This window comes from Rhinolophus sinicus, chromosome 6 (assembly GCF_057876585.1).
Source record: "Rhinolophus sinicus isolate RSI-liver-muscle chromosome 6, RSI-T2T, whole genome shotgun sequence".
NCBI lineage: Eukaryota > Metazoa > Chordata > Mammalia > Chiroptera > Rhinolophidae > Rhinolophus > Rhinolophus sinicus.
This window is the reverse complement of record NC_142506.1, coordinates 7,387,237-7,400,414: the sequence shown is the minus strand read 5'-3', so window position 1 is coordinate 7,400,414 and position 13,178 is coordinate 7,387,237. Positions and strand designations below refer to the sequence as shown.

Here is a 13,178-nt window from a genome sequence, read left to right as displayed (position 1 = left end):
ACCTGTAGCATTTCCCACCGTCTGCCTTTCACTTTAGCATATTCGTTCAGCATCTTCTGTGCTCCATGACTAGCTGCAAATTGGGAACTGGATTCAAAGGCCCGGTCGGACTTAGGTGTGACCCCTTGGTAAGACATGCGGGGTTCTTCCATCAGGAGGTATGGTTGTCTCTCCTTTTTGTGGTGCTACCAGCAACCCTAGACCTATTAATTCATTGAGTGTTGGAAAATGGTGATATTTTAATTCTATAATAGCTTTAAAATGTCTTAGGTTGAATAATTTTAGGATGTTTCCACTCACCTACTACTAGCTGGTGATCTTGTGATACAGTTCATGCAGGAAAGATAGAAAAAAAATCACCACATTTGTTTGTTCCCTTTTTTTACTAGTTTCCAAGATAACCAATTAGTTCCCTATCATCCACCAAAGGTTACCAACCCTTAAAATTGTCATTATGAACTCATAAAGTTAAAAATATTTGCTGGGTTTTGATTGAACATTTTAATAAGTATCCATACCGAAGCTCCAATTATTCCATCTTTGGACAGTGGGGACTTCCTCTGTGCGGCTTCGCATTCCTTTGGACATGACTAATAAGCTTGATGGCTTCCTTGCTTTCTAGTAGGACAAAACATTCCAGGCCTATATTGTACATTTCCTGCCCTAGCCCTAGAATCACATATATCTCGAAATAAATTTTTAAAAAAATAAAAACTGTGATATGTTACTTCAAGACTGCAATCTGGCCCCTAGTTATGCTCACATGTACTGGGTTGAACATTCTTTCTAGAACTTTCCATATTTATAGCTCCAATCCGGGATACCATCCTCCATTTAGTTCTCATGTCTCCTTAGGCTTTTCTTACTGTGAGTTTCTCTGACTTCTTTTTTATTTAAAAAATATTCTTCTTTTCCACCTTCTATTTCTCGTAAGGCATTATCTGCTGTGTTTATACCGTGTTTCCCTGAAAATAAGACCTAACTGGAAAATAAGCCCTAGCATGATTTTTTCAGGCTGACATCCCCTGAACATAAGCCCTGATGTGTCTTTTGGAGCAAAACTTAATATAAGACCCGGTCTTATTTTTGGGGAAACACTGTATGTCCTAAGTTTCTTCTTGTTAAGTCTCCCTTTCGGAAATGTATCTTTCTTTTATTTTTATTAGGTTTGTGCAAAAGTAATTGCGTTTTTTGCAATTATTTTTTAACCTTTTAAACCACAATCACTTTTGCGCCATCCTAGTATTTCCTTCCTGAGTTCTCTTACCAAATTTCTAGGTTTTTCTAATCCTGGGTTAGGGTGTTATTTCATGTCTTGAATCGCATTAAGTGCTTTGGTTCCTTTTGAAATAGTAGGTTAGCATTGTGATATCTGTGGTAGGTGTGTCTTTTTGGAGTGTTTTCATTGCCCATAAGGATATTAATCTACTGTTTATTCTCTTTTTTTCTAATAATAGCTTAGTATGAGATTGCTACCCGTATATTTTGTTGCTAATTTTTGTGTAGAATTACCTTTCCTGAACTTTTAGAAAGAGGTATAGTTCAGGATAGACTATTTTTTAACTTCACGGAGCTCCTTTTTCAGTCGTTTTCACGTTCTGCTCAACAACATGAGGGCTGAGGGCATTTACGTGGACTCTCCCTGTTCTTTTTCTCCGTAGTCCTTCTTGTAACTTTGACTCCATTCACACAGTTCCTGCCAGGATCCGATCCTGGGATAGGATCTGGCTGGTCCATTTCGGGAGTTCACAGTGTCCTGATGGTTCCAGCTCTTCATACTTTACTGTGGACCTTAGAGCTCACCATGTTGGATTGGGCAAAACCCCTCCCACTTTCAGTTGCTTTTTCAGCTTCGCCCAAGGCACTTCCCAGCCAATATCTCTTGGCTATAATCAGGGTCTTTTGTCCCCAGATGTGACAGATGCCTACTTGCTTCTTTGGGATTCCTCCCACACAGATGCTGATGTCACACCAACCTTGGGGCTATTGGAGATTGTCACTACCTGCCTTCAATGGGATGTATGGGGCTACCACATCACCTGTTTTTGTTCTAGATATAGTTGCTGAGGTGTTTGGTTTTGCTATCTACTTGCTCACGTATGTCAGAAGTCTGACAGATTCAGAAACATGCCACCTCTGCCACCATGTTCCCAGAATCCCCTTTCTCCTTCTTCTAATAATGCTGCGAATCTAGAAACGGTCAAGCGTTGCCATTGCCTGAGTGTTAATTTGAATATCTTTTCTTCACAGAACATGCTGCTCCCTTCCTCAAAAAATTTTAGGGCCTCTTTCCTGCCCCCAGGATCAATTCTAAATTCCTTACTGGTGGACACTGAACTTCTGCTAGCTCACTGCTTTCCCAGCCATGGTGCCCGCCACCTTCTCGCACAAAACCTTTATTCTAGATGCTCACATTGACTCACGATCCTACACACAAAGTCTTTCACGTCTCTGTGCCTTTGCTAGTGCTGTTTTCTAAACTGGGAGTATTCTTCCTTTCTGTCTCCCTTTCCTACTCAGCTCAAAATTTTTGCACTATTTTCCTTAAACCACTGATTTTGGTACAAAGCAGCTAAATAGTTAAAAGCACAGACTCTGTCTGTGGGTTCAATTCCCAGCTAAGCCACTACACCGACCTGTGAACTTGGATAAATCCTCATCTGCAAGACAGGAATTCAAATGCTTCCTCACTTACTGGTTATTTTTGAGGTTTTATTGAGACAACTCATGCAAAGGATTGAACATTGACCTGGCATGTAGGAAGTGCTGAGGAACTGGGAGCCATTACAAATTTCTCTCTCTCCCACTAACTTATGTCTTAGACAATGCAGACCTCCTCTTGTAAAATTATACCATCTCAGGGTCTAGCAGCTTGCTTTGCCTATGTTAGGCATTTAAAAATTATTTGTTGATGTTATTTTTAATCACAGGAAAGGGGAAAATTCATGGTAAGTTTAGAGAGAAAGGAATTACCTGAGAAAAGAAGCAGAAGCTACCTTACCGTACAGGAGAGAGCAGAACGCATGACCGTTGGGCTAATCCAACACTAGGTTCAAATGCCGGCTCTGGTACCATAAGCTGTACGATAAAATCTGTGTCTCATAGAGAGTTAAGAGCCCAGGCTCTGGAATGAGACTTCCTGGGTTGGAATCCAGGCTGGGACATTTTTCAACTTTGAGACCTGTGTAACTTCTTTTATTACTCTGAGCCTCAGTTTTCTTCTCTTTAAAATGGGGAGAATAATAGTATCTACCCCATTGGGTTGCCATGAGGATTTCATGAGTTACTGTAAGTAGAGTATTTGGAACAGTGACTAGTCACAGATGGGTGTATACAGTATTATTAAGGTGCCAATTTTGCTGACCCTGGAAGCTATGATGCTGTATCTATGAACAACAAAGAGGTAATTACCAAAGGAACAGTAAATGGGGACTGAGGCTCTTATACTTACGTTCCGCATTCATGGGTACAATGTCACACAAGAGAGAGGCCTATCTTGATTTTAGCTGTCGTGCTTATTAAGATTGGGGCAAAGACTCTTGCGTTGGCAGAATAATGAGGTTATTACACAGAGTAAGACCACTGATACGGTCAAACATTTTAGTATGGATCCCGGATCCTGTTATTTTAAATCGGAGCTAACTTTGTTTCAAAAAGGTCAGCGGGCTGGCTCCAGGTGAGAGACCATCAGCTCACAAAGAGATTTCACCTGATCACTTTGCCCTTTCGTATTTACCTTGAAGAAGGAAGCAAACTTTGTATTGCCGTGATAAACAGGAGAACGATAAACGCACACACCAAGTTTGACTTGAATACTTCATCCCTCATTTGAGAATACTGTAATTAAAAAAGAAGGAGAATAAATTACTTTCCAGCAGAGTTAGGCATATGGAAGAATTAAGTTTTACCAGTGGTTGGAGTTTGGGGAAAACAGCAAGAAGAGACAAAGCAAATACAGAGGGTGCCAAAAAAAATGTACACACATTTTAAGAAAGGAAAACTATTAAAACTATAATACTCAATATATACCAATAACAAAAGAGGAATACAAGTCACATTTGACTTCTGCAATTACAAGAGGTGCTCAAAGTGGTTCCCATCAGCGTCCAGACACTTCTAATTATGGCGAACTACTGCTTGAGAAACGTTGACCAAAGTGTCCACTTGTATACATTTTTTTTGGCACCTCCATCTATATGTTATATACATATATATATTATATATATATATAATATATATATATACACGTATATATAATATAGATACAATTATATATAATTATATATATATATATATATATATATATATATATATATATAAAATTGTTAATTAAGAGGAATCCATATCTTAAAGTAACCCTTCACAGAGCACTGTCTCCATCCCTCCTGCCAACCTTTCAGCGAGAGCCCAGGAGTAAATAAAACTCCCTTCACAGTAGGAGGGGATGGGAGAGGCGCTTTGCACGAGCTTATCCCGCTCTTCTCTTCCCACTGAACTAATATCACTTTAGCCAAACAGAAGAGCACACATCCATATATGCAGCAAATCAAATTCACATTGAGCTTCTTCATGAGTAAACTTAAGTCATTTAAGGATCTTGCTCTATTTCTTGTCAGGTTTGGGGACACAGGGAAATGTTTTACCGGAGAGAGTCTTTCTGCCTCCTTTTTTGTAAGACTGTTGAAAAATATATTCATAGAATCTTAAATTCTTCAAAATAGAAAGCAGCCTAAGTTATCTCCAGCAACAGTAGCCCTTTCACACAAGAGAAACCAAGACTTATGGACCAATAAGCTTAATGCCCTTTTGTCTGCTGGAGGAGGCCCTGGGGACCAGCGGTAACTTTATTTTGATTATCCAGAGTACTCAGTAATTTCATTGTACAGCCTTAAAAGCTCTGGAAGGTCTGCCCTGAATATGTACTTGCCTTCGTTCTGCCTAGTTCTCCAACTCCTCTTGGAGTCACTAAACTGAGGAATAATCCAATTCATCCAGAAGGAGGAAAGGATTTTTAAAACTGAAAAAGACCTTAAAATTAGCCTAAAGCAAGCCCCTACTTTTTACCTTACTGTCAGAGAGGTCTACGAACTTTCCCTAGATCACACAGCATACAGATCATTTTTAGCAGGGGGAGAGAGAAAGCTAAGTCTGGCTTTGGAACTTTGAAATCACTGATTTGAATTTCACAGAGTTACTTTATAAGAGGAAGCCAGTAAATAGAGCTCTGACAACATCTCAGGTTGCCCCCAAGGCCAAGAGAAGGCTATGGTCAGGTTATGAGGACCAATGAAATAATAAAATTAGTCCAACCTCTTGTTGGTTACGGAAGTCACCATCAGCAGTGACACGATTTTCATTCTCTTGCTTTACTGCTGGGTGTGGTCTGGGTTTTAGGTGGGACCTACTGCTCGTTGTCACGGCTGAGATTTGGGGAAAGGCAATAGCCCCGAGCTGGTGAGCAACACAGCAGAAGCACAGCACGGCTCAGAGACTGCACGGTCAGAGCTGTGGCCGGGCAGGGCTTCCTCCACTCTCCAGTATGGAGGCCTCTGTCCACTTGCTGACAACCTGCTTGGTGTCTGGAGGGGAACCAGGAACACATCCCTGAAGAATCACTATAAGCCATCCTCACTCCTGACAAAACCACAGAAGATCCGTGTTACTGATAGTTACAAAGAGCACAGCCTAAGCACAGGGCCCAAGCAGAGAGCCCCACACATACCAGCTTGGGAATAAATGAGTTAGCCACAAAGCAGTCAATTCAAAGAAAGCTTAATGTCTGAATTCCTTCTAACAACCGATTGCACAGGATCAAATTATTCTTGGTGGTGGACTGATTACTTTCAAATACAACTTGGTTATATAGGTTTGATAATGAGATTTTAAAAACAATCATTTTTAGTACACTTAATCCCTCTTTTCCTCCGTTCCTTCATCCTCATCACCATCGTCATCATCAATTCATCATTACTCTTACAGCATCTTGAAGTTGTAATGGACCACTGCTCTCAGGCATCCTTCCCATAACCTCCCTGATATCTATTCTGCTTTGTTGGAGGAAGTGGGTTTCTGGGGCAGGGCATTCTAGGGTTTTGAACACACTCAACTTGAACACTCCCAGTGCCTGCGGGCTCACTCCTTAGCAAAGGGTTCCTTCCATGGTTGGTCATTCTCACTGTGAGAAGGTCATTTTCTATAGATCCCATGCCTGAGTCTCTGACTCCTTTCCTGAATGTGTCTTAGTGGTGACTTTAAAATGTTACCTCATCATCATTGATCCAGACTAAAGTTGTGTAAGATCTTTTGTTTTTCTTTTTCTTTAGGCTGGGTGGAGACAAGTGGGAAGACTTACTTTGCCTGCAGACCTTCCACTCTGTCAGTGTCTCACTGTGAGCGAATGCCTGAACCCAGCACCTGAGACAACTATAAATGTGAATCACACCAATTAAAAAGGCATGGCACTTGGAATAAATTACAAGTGCTTCCTTTGACAGCGTACATTAGAATGTCGTCATTTTTCAATCTGTAGAGTCTTGGTTGATTCAGGAAATGCCCCAAATCTGGTGTAACAAATTTGAATGATAACTAATGCCTAGTACAAGGTAGGCACTAAGCTACATGCTTTATGTGGATGGTCTCATGTAATTACGCCAACATTTTGAGGCAGATCCTAACTATCATATCCCCATTTTGCAGATAATGAAATTGAGAATTAGAATAACTGAGTAACTCAACTAGGACTTCACAGATTATAAATAGGGAATCCAAAACGTTTGACCCTGAGCACAAGGTCTCATTGGCTGCACTATCTGTTGCTACCTTGCTACTTTCAAGGTAAGGTCATTTTCTTCATAGAGTACACAATAGTACGTCTGGTATATTTCAATGATCTGGTTGATGATACAAAGAAATGAAAGTTTCCTACTTGATTTGATCAGGTTGAGAATAGGGGTCCCTTCCAAAGAAGTGAGACAGGAAGAACTTGTATTCCATTTTGTTCATATCTGGGGAAGCTGGCACTGCATTCTCTTGAAAGGCATCTTCAGAAGTGACATCAGTGCATTGAGGATCTATAGGTTCCTAGATCTGTCACCAGGAAGCCTAGAATCCTAGTTTGACCACACAAGGAAAAGCCTGTTCTGGATTCTTCACTCAAAGAGGGATGCTCAGGAAAGCTAGCTTGCAGAGGTGATGGACAGGGCTCCCAATCTTCTATGTTTCTGTGCCTAAGACAGGTCTGGAAAATCTTCCTACGTGTGTGGGAGGAAAATCACCCCAACACCTAGATTCTCCACTTTGACTGTAAGCTAGTAGGTACTGACTAAATTCTTACATCTCTCCAAGATGTAGGGATGCTTCTAACCAAATAAATTATCTAGTTGATTCTCCAAACTACAACCATACGTTTATCTAAATGTGTATGTGAGATGACAAAATGTTACAGGTGGAGTGGATTGTATTTGTTGCCTTGGTCCAACTCTAATGCCAATTTCACTCAGTAAAAGCTCTCGGAAAGGAGCCATTCACTCCTGCATGGATATTTCCAGTGATGGGGGTAATCAACATGTCTCTTGAAAGCTCATTCCATCTTTGGATAAATCTAGTTTGCAGAAAGATGATTTTTTAGCACATAATTCATTAGAATAAATGAATATGTATGTGAAATCAAATAAAGAATCTCAACCAGGACAATCTTCTCATCTTTTATGAGTGAATGATGGAAGTTAGCCTTGTTCTATTGTGAAATTTGTGCATTATGTGGCATGGCAATGGCTAGAACATCCTTAAATTAGACCATCTGGGTAAAAGGCATAATTGCAATAAAAGTGTGAGGGACTAATTTTTAATAATTTCATATTTTGAAATAGATAATCTCCTGCATCTTGGAACCTAGTATCTAGCCATATCATTGTCAGGAACAGTGCTATGAGTGACAGGTGTGTCTCAGGACTCTCTCACTGGCATACTTCTGCCCAAGTAACCTGACCTTTGAACAAAGGTGGATTTCCTCATGTTTATTAGATTCACAAGATGACACACTAACATGTGTCTAAGATGGATAGATCCAGAAGTGTGAGGCTGGGAGGACACCACCCAGGGATAAAAGAATACCCTTAACAGGGATACATTTCCTAATGCTGTGCTCTCCCTTGGTGATGATGAGAGGTCGGGGGCAGGGTTGACTAACATAGGAGAATTCCATGCAGAACTTTACAAAGCTTCCAACCACCATTCTTCCGGCTCACCCTCCCCCAAATCTCCCATCCCTGGGAGGAAAGACTCTGCCTTTCTTGACTGGCCCCATCCCCCAAGCCATGATGAGGCCATGGAAATGGCAACTATTCCTGTGTTCCTTGCCCAGAAGGTCCTGATTGTGGATGATGGTGAGGTCTACATATGAAGCATTAAGATTAATTCCAGGATTGGGCCAATGAGTTTTGGGTTGAAATCATAACAATGCTCTATCACTCTACAGTACCCTATTGTAGATGCAATTGATACTTCTGACTCTGAAAATGCTGGCTTTGTGGGACTGGAGCTAGTTCACTTGTCTGATAAAAAGACACAAGTGAAATGGCTCTTGGTATCAATTTGGCTACCTCCAGGGCAGTAGAAAAAGCAGTAATTTTACAAGAAAATGTCAAGACTACAAAGGAGTCTGACAAACCTACTGTTTGAATAAGGGGTGGATTTTTCCCCTCTAAGCCTCTTGAAATCTATCCTTCCTACCTGAAGGGAGTAGTCTAAATACTCTTACTATTTTGGGCTTTTCTAGAGCAGTAAAAATGCAACAGTAACCTGAGCTTGCAATAGAATAATTCCTTTAAGCTCATGGAAGTGATCAGAAAGTGTCTAATTCAGAAAATGAGAGCGAACACTTGAGACCATTCGTTTCATGAGCCATGTTCCGACCTCTCTGTATCTAAATAAGGAGTGAATGGAACAACAAATTCTGAATGTCTCCACGAAGGAAACACACACGTCTTCTCCCATTACCTGATTCCAGAGTCCAACGTCCTATTCCATGAGATGGAATGAATCCATCAGCTAGAAGGTGAAATGAATCCATCTTCATTCATTCATCCTAGCTTTCGTGGCTTTGCCAAATTCTTTCTTAATTATCCTATTCCATTCATTATAATAATTCAAATAGGAGTTGATGGGAAGAAGAAAGAAACATTACAAAGTCTGTGTGCATTGTCCCCAAACTCTTTTAAGACCCCACTTAGCTCTCATTTTCTTTATAAAGAATAGAGAAATAAGAGACATTCTGAACAGAGAAAAGAACCACCTGAACTCGGCTAAAAGATGATCTAAAGATTCCCTTGTATGACAAACCTTTGTTTTTATGTGACTGCTGATAGAAACAACAACAACAACAAAATGTAACCTTAAATAAGTGTTTTGAAAATTAGAAGACAAAGGTAACATTAAATAAATGTTTTGAAAATACTCTGCACAAGAGTTGGTTCCTACCATGTTTCCCTAAAAATAAGACCTAGCCAGACAATCAGCTCTAATGTGTCTTTTGGAGCAAAAATTAATATAAGACCCGGTGTTATGTTATGTTATGTTATATTATATTACATTACATTATATTATATAGACCTGGCCTTATAATAAAATAAGATCAGGTCTTATATTAATTTTTGCTCCAAAAGATGCATTAGAGCTGAATGTCCGGCTAGGTCTTATTTTCGGGGAAACATGGTAACAAGCACCATCTATGGGTGACAGTGTGTGCTTGGTTAGTACACACTTTCATGTACTTATATAACTAAGTGTTTATGAAAGTCATGACCCTGGTGCCCTGGGAGACAAGACACATTACAATTGCTCCCTCCCACCACTTTTAATGAAGTAGGTTTTTAAAGGAAGCTGTAGAAGCGTGAGGTTTATTTTAAGTGAGGGTTTAGCCTCACCCAGATTTGCATCGGCATGGGATTAATCAAAAGGAAGGAGAAAAGAATAAGTACTGCATTTATTCAAACATCTCCTACATGAGGATTATGTCATGTGACTTTCACAACAATCCAATGAGGGGCAGACATTATGATTGTCATCACCTCAGTGAGATCAAATACCTTGTCCCGCGTCACCCCGCCCATAAGTGGCAGGAACAGGGTCCATCGCACCTGTTCTGTCATCAAGTCTATGTTCTTTCCTCTGTCTTTTAATGAAGACCAAACGCTTGTGAGATAAATGAAGCTTCTGCATGTGTGCGGGGTGTCCATCTGAGTGACGGAAAGCTACTGCCTTGTTGCTCAGGATTCAATAATGATCTGTAAATTAATCAGCCCTCCACTGCACTCACGTCTATTTCCAAAGTAAGATTTAAACCAAGGTCTGTTGGAGCCCAGAGCCTAAGCTCTTAGGACCACTGTGAACGTTATGGAGACATCCCTTCTAGGCCTGAGGCCATGCTTGCCTTGAGTGTGGACCTGGGACTTTCTGACATGACCTGAAACTGAAGGCATGAGGCAAGTGACAAGCCCAAGCCCTAATGCAGCCAAGGACAGAGAAGGGTGGCTGGCGACTCAGGACAACAGAACCCCAGAAGCGTTTCCTCAAAATGTCGGTCACCCTGCAAGATCAGAATCTTAGGGGCAGAGTAGGGGGCAGGTACCTGCATTTTAAACCCGGTCTCCAAGTGATCCTCAAGTCTGAAAACTCTGAGCAATGACAACGAGGCTTTTCACTGCTTAAATTTGTGACAATGATAAGTTCTCAGAATTTAACAGGAAGATACCAGCATTGAAAGAAGGAAGGAAATCTAGTTGCCGTTGATGTGGCTTGATTTTGACACTTACCTCACTAACATGCCCATATCAAAAGGATTAATTCCCAAACAGTTTTGAAGTATATAGTAAACATATCTTCTTCTTGATTCAAGACGAAGAAGTCGCCTCATTTCTGAGGTGGTCACTCTGTTTTTGTAACACTAAGCAGAATGAAGTCACCCCAGACAAGAGTTTCTATGTTATTTTGCTGTCTTAAGGCACCCAAGGTTTTGGGTGGTTTCTCTCGCCTGGAAACTTTCACAAGAAATGATAATTAATTGCCTTCCTCATGCTAAGCTTCATTCAGAGCCGTGTCCTAGAAGAGAACTAAGGACCAGAAGCTGTGAAACATCACGTTCTTCTAAGTGTTCTGGGGTTAAGTGCTTCCCTATACAAAGAATACTCACAAAGACAGAGGTGGGCATTCCAATACAAGATGGCGGTTAAGACAAATGTGCAGATCACCAAAGAAGAAATATAAAGACCAAAACACAGAAACACATACAGAAAGACAGTCAACCTCAATAATAATTTTTAAAAATGACAAAAAGATGCTGCTTGTGTCTTACCACATTGGCCATTTTTTAAAAGTATAGGCACAATTCTTGAGGGCCATTTCAGAATGCACATCAAGTATTTTAAAATGTACATTCTCTTATTCCCATTTTTAGGATTTTATCCTAAGAAAACAACTAGGCATGGATGTATGATTTTACTATGACAATGGCCATCACAATGTTTAGTTTTTAATTTATAATAGTGAAAAAACTGAGGAAGAAAGAGCCCCAAATGGTTAAAACATGCAATGGAATAGTCACAAAACGCAGTTACAAAATAATTTCTTTGTAACTGAATATTTAATAATGTGGGAAAAAGTTCAAGCCAAGAATGCTTAACGCTATGGTACAAAATGGTCCTATTTTAATAAAAAAATGGCATAGATAAGTATATATAATCACACTCAGGAAAAACCAGCATGACAAATGCCAGAATGTCACAGTGGTTAGTAGTTATCCTGGGTTGTAAGATTATAAGAGATGTCATTTTCCTCTTTGTGTCTTGTGTTTGATATAAGCTTTTGTTAGACAAATGCATTTATTTTCTTTAATGAGAGAAAAAAAGTCATATGTAATTAAAAAAAATCTGATACGATCGACAGTATTTGACAAGCATGTCGTGTTCCCTACATCTCTTCACCAGAGTTCTACTTTTTGTTTGCCCCCGAGATCTATGAGTTCCTTTGGGAAATATTTAGCGGGAGAGAAGGAAGGCAGAGGATTCTTTCTTGAAGGCTGGGAGGAACTGAAGGGACTTTGATAACTGGCGTGAGCCCCCGACCCCATCTAGGGGTCTGCCCAGAAAGTCCTCATGTGGTTGCTGGGAAGTGAAGAGGTTGAGAACCGCTAATTCTAAGCTGGCCAAGGCCGAAACCTTGGGCCACGTGACTTGTCGCCCACACTGGGTGATTTCTGAGAGTGAAAGGAGGTGCTACTAACAGTTCCACTGAGAAAATCGATGAAAACCAGATCGTCCCAGGCAAGTCAGGCAGGACACGTGGCCACCATGTCATACGGAGTTCACAGACTCAGCATCGGCTGCTGAAAGAGGCGAGGAGCTGCCCAATGCTCCCATTTCACAGATGCGGAAATCAGGAACAGAGAGGGGAAAATGTGCTGCCCAAACACGGCTAAGCCACATGAGTCACAAGCACACTTCTGAAACTGAGCTCAAAAGATTCCCGTGTGTGTGTGTGTGTGTGTGTGTGTGTGTGTGCATGACTTTGAAATGACATGGCAGGGGGTGGGTGGAACTGGGTAGTCTTTTCTCCTGAAACTCCACTGCTAAGAGTCAGATTAAAACCGACCCACAATGGGTGCTAGAAGGGAGGTGGAGTGGATGAGGGAGAAGGGGAAGGGATTAGATGGCATAAATTGGTAACTACAATATTGCCACCGGGACATGAAAGACAGTTTGGGGAATAGAATCAATAATGTAAAGATTTTGTAGGGTGTCAGATGGGAACATGTCTTATTAGGGAGACCACTTTACAGACGGTGTAGGTGCCTGACCACTGCAGTGTACACCTGAAGCTGAAGCTGAATAATATTGTATGTCAACTATAATGTAATATATATATATATATATATATATATATATATATATAGTCGTGGAATATGGAGTACAGCATAGGGAATAGAGTCAATGGAATTGTAATAGATATATACGATGTCAGAGGGGCAATAGATTGGGGGTGGAGGGTTATCACTTTGTGAGGGGTGAAATGTCTAACTATTGCATTGTTTTGTACACCTGAAACTAATTAAAAAATGTAAAATAAAAAACAAGCAAGCAAACAAACAAAAAACTGACTCACGTCTTTCAGCTCTTAGCGTTCAC

General features: G+C 40.5%; 1 protein-coding gene across 3 annotated transcripts in view; it reads right to left on the bottom strand.

Annotated features, from left to right (window-relative positions):
• Nucleotides 1-13,178, bottom strand: part of ADCY8 (adenylate cyclase 8) — a 173,556-nt gene that overhangs the window by 52,314 nt on the left and 108,064 nt on the right. For all 3 annotated transcript variants that reach the window (XM_019723897.3, XM_019723906.3, XM_019723925.3), the window contains one exon: nt 3,737-3,837. In XM_019723897.3, coding sequence (XP_019579456.2) covers nt 3,737-3,837 — 101 coding nt within the window. The remainder of the gene's footprint in view (nt 1-3,736; nt 3,838-13,178) is intronic.